Source organism: Typopeltis vanoorti, chromosome 8 (genome assembly GCF_054136105.1).
Source record: "Typopeltis vanoorti isolate ZY-2024b chromosome 8, IOZ_Tvanoo_1.0, whole genome shotgun sequence".
NCBI lineage: Eukaryota > Metazoa > Arthropoda > Arachnida > Uropygi > Thelyphonidae > Typopeltis > Typopeltis vanoorti.
In genome coordinates this window covers 123374611-123389204 of record NC_143556.1, presented here as the reverse complement: position 1 = coordinate 123389204, position 14594 = coordinate 123374611, and the positions used below count along the sequence as shown (strand labels likewise).

Sequence of the window (14594 nt, the reverse complement as noted above, 5' to 3'; positions counted from 1 at the left end):
AAAAGAAGTATTTGAAAATTGGTTGAATATTGATTTATTCATATGGAGTTTCCTCCCTTTTCTCCCCCGTCCCTATTGGGGCGAGTTGAGCCCCCTCATGGGGATTAAGTATATTTATGGCTCTAGATCCGTGTGTGTTCAGGGCCGGTTTGCCTGCTTGCGGGATGAAAACCCACAGATAAACTGGTGTGTGGGGGGGAGGACCCTCCTGTCTACGCCCAAGACAGGCTAGCTTGGCTATGTCTGAGGAAAATCCTTAAGCTCCTCACGTCGGCGACGGGAATCGAACCCAGGACACTCCTTCCCCAGGCATATGGTTACGAAGCGCAAAGCCACTAGGCTAACCGCAAGGACTGGATATTGATAATAACCTTGAAGTGGTGGCTACAATAACAGTGTAGCATCTGGGCCTCAATGCCCAGATGCAAGAAGCTCTAAATACTTCGTCGCAGTGTGCAACGGAGCGACAAACTTCGAAAGGCATTATAAGTATGAGCAATTTATTCATGAATTACTATGTTCAATGACACGACAGATAACACTAGATAAGTTTTTTAAATAAATTTTATGTTGTTGCATATTAAAAAGTTGTTCATAACAATAAATTGAAATAAATTTATTTATTTATGCTTATGGCTACATGAAAACTGGTAAGTGAAAAGTACAATCACAATTTTCAGAAACAAATGATGAAAATCTTAACATATAAAAGTTCATTACATAAAAGGCACAACCTGCTTTCTAAGTCTTTCCATTTTTAAAAAAGTATATATATAAAGCAAAAGTTAACTTGTCATAATTAAGCCAGGATGCAATTTTTTTATATCCTTTGCTTAATGTTATCAGCCGGTTATTATAATTGAAAAGCGACTGTCCCAAAGTGATCAGAATAAGCGGAATCTACTGTATCTACAGAGCTTACTCTAATTAGAGAATACTTATTCTGAATATAATTATTCTTAACATAATAATGATGATAATTGCAATAACACATTATTGTAATTATCATTATGATTATGCATATTTATGAATGTACTCAGAAAAAAAAATTATTTCCATTCAGTAATAGAAAGAAAATACTATTAAATCAACTATGAAATATACACAAAGTCAATGCCAACTAAATAACTAAAAAAGTAAAATAATTCGTTTTATGAAAGTAATTTCCTCAGAACCTGAGTTTATATCATTTAAAATATATCAGAGTGCCTCTTTGGACATTTTTATGAAAATGTAAAAATATGTAAACATAGTATATCCCTGAAAATGTACGTAACTGTCTATCTAACCTCACTTTTTTTTTCTGGAGGTACAAATGTAACAAACAGAAATAACTTCAGACTTTTTTTTTTTCGCAAGGCATTATATTTATATATATTGGTGCATTGTTAATATTCATGTAATGTAATTACACTTTCAAAATTATCCTTCTTTTTTAGATTTAATAAATGACACAGACGTTGTTTATTATTTTTATAGCAGAGCCCAAAAAGCACTAGCCTACTGTTAACTATAAGTTAATCGTAGCATTTGTAGGGTACGTAAACAAAATGAATTAGAGTTATTCAGTTTATGAAAAAATTTAAGACAAGTGGGAAAGATATAGCACTGTACAATATACCATCCATCCCTCTATTCATTGGACATCATTAGATGCCATATGGTCACTCATATAGCATCTGATGCTTGGAGATGTGCCACACCAGTCCTCACCAGGTGGTTCTGTTGTATGCTTTTCTAGAGGCTTCAGCTCTTTGAAGATCATTCACTTTAGACACACCATCATTCCATCTCATTGAGGGTCTATCTCTTCCTCTTTTTCTAGGAACTTTACCTCAACAGCCTTCTGTAACATTGCATCTCAACAGCAGTAACCTTTTCCCATCAGTCTTCTTTAGGTTTCAAGTCTCACATTCATTTGTTCCTGTGGAGATAGATCCATCCTTCCAGATTTTAGGCAAGTCTCTGACTGCCATTGTTTTAACCATTCCAAACCTTCTCCTGATGTATTCTGAACAGAATTTCTTCATATTAATAATGGATTCCAGACACTCAAACTTGCTGACTTCCTCAATATTTTCTCATTTAAAGTACACTTATTTCACAGGACTTCCTTTCAGGAATAACCTTCCCTGTCTGTAACTCTTTGTTTCCTGCAAGCATGCATTGAGCTGAAATCCTCTGTTCTTACTGATCTCATTAATTTTGTCAAAGATTTGTCTTAGGCTCTTCCTTGTCATTACAAAGGAGTAATGTATCATCAGCATGCCTGAGATTATTACTGATCAATCTACCACCTATCCTAATTCCTGTCTTAAGCTCATCCAATGCTACATGCATGATATCCTCAGCATAGACCCTAAACAAGTGAGGACAAATTAAATATCCTTGCCTAACTCCCTTTCCAACCTGAAGCCAATCCGTTAATCCAACACCTATTCTTACCTGGCTTCCTGCTAACTGTACACATTAGCTATCAACCTGATTATGCATTAAGGAAAACCCGTTATTTTCATTATTTCCCACAGTTTCACATGCTGAATGCAGTAAAAAGCATTAGAGCAGTCTATGAAACACATCAATACCCTAGGGAGTGTAAATTCTTTATAGTTTTCTATGATCTGTCTAAGGAAAATGTCCGATCGCTGGTACACTTACCTTTCCTAAAACCAACTTGTTCCTCAGGCATCTCTGCTTGAACTTTGGCCTCAGTCCTATTTAGAATGATCTTTAATAAAATTTCGCTTGCATGAAATATTAAACTAGAGTTCTATATTTCTTGCACTCCTTCATATTTCTCATCTTATGCAGTCGTATGAAAACCGACTTCTTCCATTCATGATCTATGCTATGATCCTATCTCTCATATCCTTGTATTTAATCTATGAAACACTTATCCCTCCATCCCATGTGGCCCTAACTCTGCTAGGTTCAATCTGCACATCGGGAATCATTGTTGTTGAGCAGTTTAACTGCTCTTTCAACTTCATGCCTAAGTGGAGGAGGTTCCAAATCTATTCCTCTAATTTTCCATATCCTCTCTGCTGTACAGTTCCCATCTGGTTTTGATTTCCAGTTCTCTGTTAGTACTGGTCCATTCCTCTCTTTGATGACATTAAATTTGGGCTTAAACTGATGCTTTAGGTCACAAACTAAACGAACATCCTTTTATAATACGTCTTATTTCTGAGAAAATTCCCATGTTACTCCTCTAAGTAACTATTCTTTTTATGGCTATAGAGCCTACTTTCTTTTAGGAGTGCCCCTTTTTACAATGGCATTGGCTTTTTACTCAAAATCTTAGGGCATTACTCCTGTGTATATCAGTAATGCGTGAATTATATGCAGCAATTATATCAGTAACATATCAGTAATGCCCCAAGATTTTGAGTAAAAAGCCAATGACATTGAAAAAAAGGGACACGCCTAAACGAAAATGTAGGCTATATAGCCTACATTATAAAAATAATCCTTTTATAAGCCTCCTTATCTGGTACGCTGGCTTTTCATTTATTAGTATATTTTTTTCTTGTCCTGCCTGATGACTCTTTTGGCTTCTCTATGTAATCTCTTATATTCTTCAGTCTCGGTGTCTCTTTGTTTCCCCACTCGCCTTCTTTCGATTAGATTCTATGTTGAGTCTGATATCCATGGATCTCTTGGTCTTCTAATTGGGCCAAGATACTTCTTGGCTGTATCCTTTATTATAACCCTGACTCCTTCCCAAAGCATTTCAGGTGTGTTCTCCTCACTAGTCTCCAAAAAATCATCAAGGCGAGTTGATATTCCTTCTGTGAACCAACTATGGATTACTCTGACATCGCTGGCCTGGTTGGCAAGTTGTTAGTTAACATACCCGCTCTCCAACCAACAGGTTTCGGTTCGAATCTCGCTGCGGGTATGGATGTTTGTGATTGTCTTACCTTGTGTAATGCTATAAACATGTAATGATATGGCGCAGTATGACCATGACTGTCCTTGTTCCACTAAAATCAAAAATCATCATCATCAATCTGACATCCAGTCTAGTGCTAGATGCCTGACTTGGAAGGTTTCGCAGTCTGAGTCTTACTCTGTCAATCAGCAGCTAATTGTCTGCTCCATGACAAGTATGTACATCAGAGATGCTTGTCTTCCACCGTTGGAAAGCCAGGACGTAATAATCTGGTGCCTTGACCTATCAGTGCGAGATATCCATGTATAGGTCCATCGTGGGTGTTTCTGGAAGCAGTATTGGTGATAAAATTAATCTGTTAGCATGAGCATATTCGAAAAGTCTTTCACCACGGGCGTTACGTTCACCCAGACCAAACATGCCTCACTCTCATACCTTTTCCCAGTTTTGCATTAAAGTCTGCTAAGATGTAAATTACATCTCTCCTTGGTAGGGTCCAAATTGGTTTTGGACTGCCTACCTGTAAGTTTTCATAGAATCCTTGATTCTCTTCATCAGGCCTATCTGTGTGTGGCGCATAAACTACCACGATTATCACATTAGTACGATGAGCCTTAAATTCACTACAAAGTATCCTGTCATTAACGGGATAATAACTAAGAAGGGCTGCTGCCTGAACAGCTACCACCTTGTCTTTTGAAGTGACTTTTTCCATTCCATCTGCTCTCTGTAATTCCCATGATGTCAATTTTATGCATCTCCATCTCTTTACAGGCAATATCAAGAACACCCATCTATAGTATCCGTATATTCCATCCTCTCAGATTAGTCCCATACCTTCTGTATTCCTCGTTTACAATATCACTACTTTTGTTGGAGACGGTAATATACTTCACGAACAGAATCTTCTGCCTAAGCCCTAAACGCACCTTTGATTCTTCTGCTCGCCAACTGATGCAGCATGAAATGTATTATAAGGCACAACCATATTAACATTTTGGAGTGAAGTTACCACAAGAAAAAAAAAAGCGGAATGGTTGCAGGGGCTCTTTCCACATATCTCGGGGGTTTTGGTTCCAATACATCCCACATTGGCCAGGTGGGTTGGGAAGTCAGCTTATTAGGTGAAGCAAAGACCCAGGAGAAAAAGCAGATTCCATTGCAAAAGACGTAATGAAATAGTAAAATAGGAAAAATTCACCCCTAGCTCACAATTACTCGAAAAGAATTCGGAGGAAGTAACAAGAAAAAAAGAAAGGTACGGACCAGTCCATAGATAATATAACAGATGTACGAGGAGTATATTACATCAGGTAAGGGATGGTCCCAGCATCAGATACCTAGGGTACAATATACAAATTTAGATAATTAAATCCAATGAGTTCTGTGAGTGTATGTATGGCATTGAATTGGTGATATATTTTTATTACATGAAACTGTAAGTAATGATTCCAAAAGCGTGACATCCCCGCAAACACACACTCACACACACATATTTTTAATCATTCAGATGAATATAACGCTACTTCAACTTTTATTTATTTTTTATTTTAACTTTATTTTAATTATTCTTAAACTAAATTGTTTTAGCTGCATATATTTTAATGACCAAGTGAGAGCACATCATGTAAAAAATAGGGAATCTGTATTTTTCCTATAATTGAAAAAAAAAACTGAACCTCAAAATGATTTAACCCTGACCAACTTTTGGAAATAGATGGGCTAAAGATGGAGGTCTAAAGTCTCCATCTTTAACCCTCAGCCATAACTGAGCGCAAAGCTTCCGTCATGAAGCCATTGAAGAGATAGTAATAGCAAACGCCTACCATCTTATATATGTAGTTGGCGAATTTGTAACATATACGCTCCCCAACCAAAAGGTTGTGGGTACAGATACCAACATGGATGTTTGTGATTAATTTCATCGCCGGTGAGACAACTGCCTACTGAAGTGGCGTGATAAGTTCCATTTTTGATCTCTATAGTAGGATCTTGGATAAATACCCTGCTCTAAAGAATAAATATGAAACTTTTGCATGCCACTTCAAACCTGCAATAAGCATGTTTCTTGTCTCAAACCATGAAAGAGAAATCATATATCAGCTTGAACATTTTACCGACATCCATCTACGGTGAGGGTTTGAATCCACAGCTTGCTGGTTCGAGTGTGGAGATGATGTCCACTCGGCCAATCAGGGAGGCACATATATATATTTAAAACTGACTTTTAATATTTTCATTTTATTTTATTTAAAATTTGCACTCATTTAAAATTCAGGATAGGTGAGAAATGACTCAGCATTTTAGTTGATCTTGCATTAGACATTGATATAAAAAAATCCTCCTCTGAAAAAACGAGTAATAACTTTAGGTTAAGAAAATTTATAAGGAAATTAAACTCTGCAACGTTTTGAATTGATCATACTGTATTAATTATATTCAGATGTATATATAATTAAGAAGATTTAATATTTTCTTCTTCAGAGAGCAGTCACACCTATAGAAACACTCAAATATCTATGAAAAGTCTGTATTTTGAGGTACCACAGTCTGAAATCGATCCATTATTCCTGGGAAGACAGTGGATGTTTAAAGAAATAGAGCAGGTAAAAAATAAGTCCTCTTTAGATATATGTTGCAAAATGTATGATCAGTAATAATTATTAGTAGTAGTAGCAGTAGTATTTCATGGTGTGTAATACAGAATTTTCTGATTATTAAGCTGATTGAAATTCATTCAAGTCCTCTCGCCAAACCCCACCATCGACATCATTTCTGATTGTTCTCCCTCACTTTGTATCATCTGTAAATAACTGAACATCAGAATTCAGTCCGCCGCGATATCATTAACATACAAGTCAAACATCAATGGCTTCAAAACAGACCTTCCGGGTTACACCACTAGGAACTTTCCTCTTCTGGGATATCGCTTCTCCAAACAATTCCTTACTCAACGTACTAACCTACTATCCATCCCCATGCTTTCTAGTTTAATCAGCAGCATATCATGTGGCAATCTATCAAAGGCTTTTGCAAAATCTAAATATACCACTAAGCAGGCATTACCTTCATCCAGTCCATTGGTCACCTTGTTATTGTAAGCTGATTACCAAAACGTGATCTTCCTTTAGTAAACCCATGCTGTAATCTCAAGTTTACTCAGTTCCTCATATACTGCCTCCTGTTCACTCTCTATAAGTACATTCTCTTCCCTCCTTCCCATTGTATTCATCTGAATGATGTCACATTCACAAGAATTAAATACCTTTATGCAGTGGCGTAGCTAGAGCTGTTGCCGCCCGGGGCGGTAACTGAGTTTGCCATCCCCTCTCAATACACATCAAAAATCAAAATAGGGAAATATAAAACACTGTTTATTTTTGAAGTAAAAATAAACAGTGTTTATTTTTACTTTAAATATTCTATAAATGTTCTATAAATTTAAAGATTATTCTATATTATTTAAATATTCTTGCTTTTCTTTTAGCAGAATCGTCGATGACATTGGCGAAATCTATTTCATTGTAATGTAGGTAATTCTTAATCAATTTTAATTTAGAAAAACTCCTCTCACAACTAGCAACACTTACAGCAATTGTGAGGAAAATTCGCAGTAGTATTACAATAGTTGGAACTGAGTTCTCGAGACTGTATTTTAGAATTAACTGCAAAAGTTCAAAGTGCCTCCCGCGGAGGACCGCCCCTTCCAGACCCCCCTAGCTACGCCACTGCCTTTATGAAATGCTCATTAAATATCTCAACTATATCCTCTATATATATACCTCGTATATTAAGTAAAAAAAAAATAAGTGCAGCATAATTTCAAACCAAATAATTCAATATATTTCAATGTATGAGTTCATTAAGGTATAAAATGCAAAAAATTAAAATCAGTTGTATACATTTTCATTACTGACTTGATCGGATTTGATGACTGTATGTCAAAGAAGTCCTTCATGCAGATTATAAGCAGACTTTGTTCAGACACAAAACGTTTTCATTGGGCACTGGCAACGATTTCTCGCTTTGAACAAATATTTTAACTTAAGAAAATTGCTATCCTAGACTGGACATCAAATATCTAGGCATCGCTTTCAGCTAGAACTGTAGAATTATAGAGGGAAAACTAGTTTAACCAATGAATGTTAATTTCTACAAAGCAGACGACTTCTCTGTTTGAGAATTTGGGCTGAAGGAAATCCAGCCTCAATGAAGGGTAGACTGGTTATAAGAATTTGAGAGAGAGAGAGAGAGAGCAAATCAATGTACAACCGGGTATCTAATCCTTGACAAAAATAATGTTCGAAGGTCGACTGCACCTTTTTATCCGTCATAATATTCGAAATATAATAATTTCTTACTAAGAGTTATCATGCTTAATCCATATGTTTGTAATGTATTTCCCATTTATATTTCTTTACTCTCCACAGCGAATGTTCCATTTGGTCAGCTGTTCGATCTTCCATCTTTTCTCCCTCCTGGTTATTGGAGTGAATAGAGTCTCGTTTCTTCCATCGACAGGTCATAAGTTCGAATCCCACTGTGTTACATTTTTAGATCTCTTGTGAAACACCAGCCATTTTTTCTTTGGCCAACTTGGACTTGCGTTTTGTAATTACAAGTGTTCCTAAACATTTAATTGGTGCTCAACTCTTCGATATATACCCAAGCGGGATGCCAAATAGGCTTCAATAAACTATGTTCATCACAATATTTTATTCATATCGATAATTTTCGTTGTGATGGGAAAATATATAGTTTTAGTTAGAAAATATTGTGAAGGGTTATGAAATAAGAAATAAAAGAGCTGAGCGGAAAACAATAGAATAATGGAGATTTTAAACGTAGTTTATATATAAAAATATTTTTCAAAACTTTCGTATACGTAGAAACTTCTGATATACTAATCCTCTACCCACCATGCTTGTTTTCTCAAATTATACTGAAGCAGATGAAAGTGGTTCAGTTATAAGAAAAAGGAATTTAAATTAAATGTTAGTATTATAAGTAATGGTATTTCAGTTATACAGAAATGAGACATTCTATTAAATTTCAAATCATTCTATTCCTCTATCCTATTACGTTTTTTAAAACATTCTGTTATTATTGAAAGTTATCTGAATTCAACATGCCCCCAAATTATTTAATATTAAATTAAAAAGCAAAAGTATTTTGGCCATGCAGCAGCTCCAGTCCAAACTAGGCTGACAGCGCTTTTATTCTGGTCTGGTGATAGAGAGGCCTCTCCATTGCCAAAATAGCTTTACTTTTTAATTTAACATTACGTTTTTAAAAGACTAGTTTTAAAATATATGCAGAGTTTTATATTATAATTAAAAGAAACACACGTATTAACCACAGTGAAAATTATTTACTTGTAAATATTTCATCCTAAGTATCTTAGGACATCATCAGTACAGTAGTTTAAACAATAATAGGAATAACATTATTTTTCTAACGTAAAGTTGATGCGATGATGAAGAAAGTTAATTTTATCTAGAAACAGTTGTAATTCATGTTCGGGATGATCCAAGACTGCAAATACATCGTCGACATATCTTAACCAAAGTTTTGGTTTGGGTTCAGAAGTGAATAATTTTTCCTCAAGGTGTTCTAGAAACAAGTTTGCTAGGCTTGGTGATAAAGGAGATCCCACTGCTGTTCCTTCTTCTTGCTTGTAAATGTGACCTTTCCATTTCACCTGGAAAGGTCACTTTTGAACCCAAACCAAAACTTTGGTTGAGATATGTCGACGACGTATTTGCAGTCTGCGAACATGAATTACAACTAGAGAAAATTAACCTTCTTCATCATCGCATCAACTTTACGTTAGAAAAATAATCTCCACAGGGTATCTCCTTTTTGGATTTACACATTCAAAGAAAAGAAGACTTCCATCGCTACGTTTGTCTTTCGCAAGCCTACATTCTCAGATCGCTACATTCACAATTCTTCCGCTCATCATCCATCGCAGAAATCTGGCATTATTAAATCACTAGTTTCCACAGCACACAAATTCTGCTCCTCTAAAGAATCTCTAAACCAAGAATTAGAAGTAATCAAAAATACAGCCATCCTAAATGGATATAATCCTAAAACAACTCAAAAAATCATCAGTCACTTTCCCACACATCAAACCAGACAAGAAGTCCATAGAATTCCCATACCTTACGTCAAAGGCATCTGCGAACGTCTTTCTAAAATTATGAAGAAATACAATTTTGCCACTACTTAAAAACCTATCAATCAAATTTACAACTTGTTACCTTCTCCTAAGGACAAACTCTCACCTTTGTTGCCTGGCGTTTATGAGATTCCATGCTCATGCAAATTGTCTTACTTTGGACAGACAGGTAGGTCTGTTCAGAAACACATCTCGGAACATCAAGACCACATTCGTCTTTTTAAACCGCAGAAATCTGGCCTCTCTCAACACGGAATTGAAAATCCAAGCCATAAGATCCATTGGGAAAAGTCTAAACTTTTACATAGATCTTTATATAAACATGAACGTTTATATAAAGAAAGTTCTGAAGCACTACTACACAGACCAAATTTAAACCGCAACGACGTTCTTACTATTCCTAAAGTATGAGAAATTGTCATACAAAATTGTGTAAATTAATTATTATTAGTTTTTTTTTTTTTTAACTTCTGTAACACGTTACGCACGCTCAATAATGAGATTCTATTGTAATCATGCGCCCTAACTGTATGTTATTCCTATTATTGTTTAAACTACTGTACTGATGATGTCCTAGATACTTAGGATGAAATATTTACAAGTAAATAATTTTCACTGTGTTTCTTTTAATTATGATCTCACCACAGGTTTCGTTATTTTAAAAAAAAGGAGAGTTTTATATGTTTTCTGGTAATTAAAACTGAGATCTAATGACCATACGTAAATGGTAGGTAAAAATAAAAGCTATCGCTAAAATCCTGATTTCAACGACAACAGAACAAAAACAAACAAACAAACAAAAATCTAGTACTTCGTGTACGGCCTATCCGTACAAGCGATGACCTTCACTAGCATTGAGTTTTGTTGTTCGAACACTTAACACGCACTTCCCATGTCTCTTTATTGCCCAGAACTTGCTCCCTTAAATGAAGTATTAATTGTATTTAAAACCCAAACAACATTACTAATCTGCTGGGCTCGCTAGTATTTCACATTTAGATAATTTCACACCGTAAAATTGTAGAGAATTTTCTATTGCAATCTCAGCAAATACATCGGTTTATCATTGATATAATATTAACAATTCACTGTTTCTTTTCTTAAAAGGAATTATCATGTGGTTCAGAAAGCAACAAAGGAATTGTGATAGTTGGAGGACCTGGAAGTGGCAAGACTGCTATAGCTCTCCAGCTTGTGGATAACAGCTGCTTTGGCAGGAAGAAGGAAGACTCTTTATATCAAGGTATTTCAGTTATGCATGTAATAGTGAGTGCCTCTCAGCGGTTGGTTGTAATTCAAGTAGTAATAGCAATATGTGCATAGGAATTCTCTAATTATACATATAATTGAAGAAAGATAATTAAAAATTATACATATAGTTATATATATATAATTAAAGAAAGATAATTTTAAAAAATATACATATAATTATATATATATAATTAAAGGAAAATAATTACATAACTACATACATAACTCAAAAGATTAAGATGAGGAAATATTTCGTCAGTGAGTCACGTGTAATATCTGTGTCGATTTCAAGTTTTCTTCCAGTTTGTCTGTTTTGTATTAAAGAAAGGGGATGTGGTTTAATTTAAATTACGCTAACAGCTAAGACTATGAGGACAGTATAATTGAGTGTGTTCTCTGACTGACTTGCTTATTTCGTGGGAAGAAAAAATGTTGCTTGCATGGGATCAGCAATTTGCATTCAGTTGGGAAATCCTTAAATACTTGATTTCCAAATACCAAATTTAAAATGATTAAAATTTTTTTTTTCATCTGTTCTAACCTAGAATGGGTTTAGTCCCCTGAATAAGAAAACAGGCGTTTAATGCGGTGAACTGGCCATTACTCTACTGCATCCTCTAATAGTCGGTATATGATATATTATTCCTATATTTTTTGCCAGACTTCTATGATATTAAAAATAAAAAAGCAGATACTGAGGGTTTAAAAAACAACAACATTCATCCTTCGTATGAAACTGGCGACTGAGCTACAGAAGGAAGGCTCTGCCAACTGGATGAGAGTTGCTATTGGAAATAGTTGCGTGGGTTTTTGTGTCCGTAGAGATTATGCTAATCGACCTTTGTGCACTCAAACTAATGAATCAGTGACGTACGTCGGATATATTAGGATTTTAACTAACCCTAAGTATGCCAAAATGACTAGATCGGTCACTGTCAATGTGAGAGATTTCTTTTCTTTGTATATTGAATAGTATGTTATTAGTATTAGCAGAAGAAGATAATGAAAGCATATCAGGCAGCCTAAGGAAAATCAGATTCCAACGAACTCTGAAGAAAATCTACCCCATCTTAGAAAAATTCTGCGAACGCCATTTTTTTTTTTTTACTCTATTTTAATCATTTATTTATTTTAGGTTTCCATTCAATTTATGGACGACCTGAAAATCAGTAGCAGTGATTTCAAGAATTTCTTCTTGCTTTTCTATTTTTTATGTGCCGTTATTTTTATTTTTATTTTTCTTCGTATGTCATTTATATTTCACCTCGCTATTGTGTACCTGAGATGTAATAATAAAAAAGAAGACTTTTGATGCTATCCCTCTGTTTGTTTTTCGTCATTTTTAACAAAAATGATCTAAGTTACAATGCTATTTCTCGAATACGTTCTTTAAGAGTAGTAAGTATTAGTTTTAATTAAATTACAGTGTGATTGAAACAAGAGTTGAATAACACTGAACTAGTTCTGCATCATTTAAATACTCCTGATTTCTTGTGACAATTTTTTTTTCAGTTAGAAATATTTCCGTTGGAATTCTGTAATTTTTTTAACGAGCTTCCAAGTGAATGTAAGTTAGCTGGTCTCATGTGGAGTGGGTAAGGCTTTCTTCGCAGAAGAGGGTTACCACTCCATAATCTATACAAACAGACAGAGAATACACGCAGTTGACATACATAATATACTGGCCTCATGGGTTTAGTTTATTCGACGACTGAAATTCAGATCAATCCAACACGATTTCTGTGTCAAATTTCATTCTTTCAACATAAACTAGCTGTTTGTTTCTGGAGAATATAGTGATAAGTGTCAGTAAGAGCTAGACTACTTCTGCCTCTAAACTTCAAGATGGATGGTTCAGATTAACTTGATTATTTATTTGTTTTCAGATATTCAGAGTACTGATAGTGGAAATGACCACATGTCTACTTCTAGTAGCAGTTCCATTCTTTATCAGTCGGTAGCAAACTTCCATCATGAAGCAGCACGCTCCCTGGGCAACCAAGTAGTCGCTTACCACTTTTGTCAAGCTGATAACAATGTTACTTGTCTTGTAGCTGAATTCGTCCACAGCATCGCTGCACAGTTCTGTCAAGCTCCTCAGCTAGCGGCTTACAGAGAAATCATCCTGCGAGATTCGAGGTAGAAATTCTTCTGTTTATGCTCATATATGTACACATTTAGTAGTTGATTTCAATATAGCTATTTCATTTACTTGAAAGACAGGTAATTTACATTTACGTAATTTTATTTATTTATCAACAGTAAATTTATGAAGCTCTCCTTCCCATTCGTGTGATGATATTCTATTAGATTCGGTGGCTTTCAGAACTTAGGGATTATTTATATAAGTAGCGAGCACTAAAGAAAAGAAACATCCATTTTATTGTGATGTAATGTTTATCTACTGTGTACATTATTTAAACGAACAGATTTCCAAATCAAATGTTGATATTTTAATTTATTTAATTATTATTATTATTATTAGATTTCTAGTTTTCTCAGTTCATGTCTACTAACCAGTAAACTAAACAGTTTACTTTTAGTAACTAGCTTTAAAGGCCTCAGTTTTTACCAGCTGTTATTTTCAAAGCACTGTGTTTTAAATTCTTCTTTTAAAAAAAATAATAATAAAGTATCATGTTTTCTAAGTTTTAAAAAAAATAAGAACTTAAAATATCTGAAAGTATTTTCATTTCTTTTACTGTGTGTACTTCTGACCTCATTGTAGTTCTTAGCGATTAAAAATGATTGGTAGTTATTCATATCATGTAAAGCTCAGTTGTTGCAACCATGCTTTTATCGAAATAAATTAACCAATTACAAGTGTAGCACCTAAGCACCAGTCAGAAGAGAGTAAAACTTTTAAGTTTTCTGATAATTATCTTCTGTATCTTCCATTTTAATTATTCAGATGCGTTTAGACTCAAATTTAGGAATTTGTAAAGTAAAACAGGTAGAAGTCCTTATTTAACGTGGTTTTCATAAACGGTCAACGAAAAACTCTAAGTTGATTGATTTGAAAAATTTGAGCGACCTTTTATTTTTGACTAATGACTTTTTATGGCTCTGTATGTGTGTGTGTGTGTGTGTGTGTGTGAGAGAGAGAGAGAGAGAGAGAGAGAGAGAGAGAGAGAGAGATTGCCCATTTTACAAAGTTTAAATTTAAATTTTAACTTGTTATCTTCCTTTCAGCATAATAATCTGTTTTATTCTTTCATTCTAATTTTCTAGGAAACCATTTCAGTTTATAATACCAATCAGTAC

At 34.7% G+C, this 14594-nt stretch overlaps 1 protein-coding gene across 4 annotated transcripts in view; it reads left to right on the top strand.

Annotated features, from left to right (window-relative positions):
* Positions 1-14594, top strand: part of LOC150104326 (protein TANC2-like) — a 360557-nt gene that overhangs the window by 256071 nt on the left and 89892 nt on the right. For all 4 annotated transcript variants that reach the window (XM_090396298.1, XM_090396296.1, XM_090396297.1 and 1 more), the window contains 3 exons: positions 6380-6501; positions 11187-11322; positions 13217-13469. In XM_090396298.1, coding sequence (XP_090252424.1) covers positions 6380-6501; positions 11187-11322; positions 13217-13469 — 511 coding nt within the window. The remainder of the gene's footprint in view (positions 1-6379; positions 6502-11186; positions 11323-13216; positions 13470-14594) is intronic.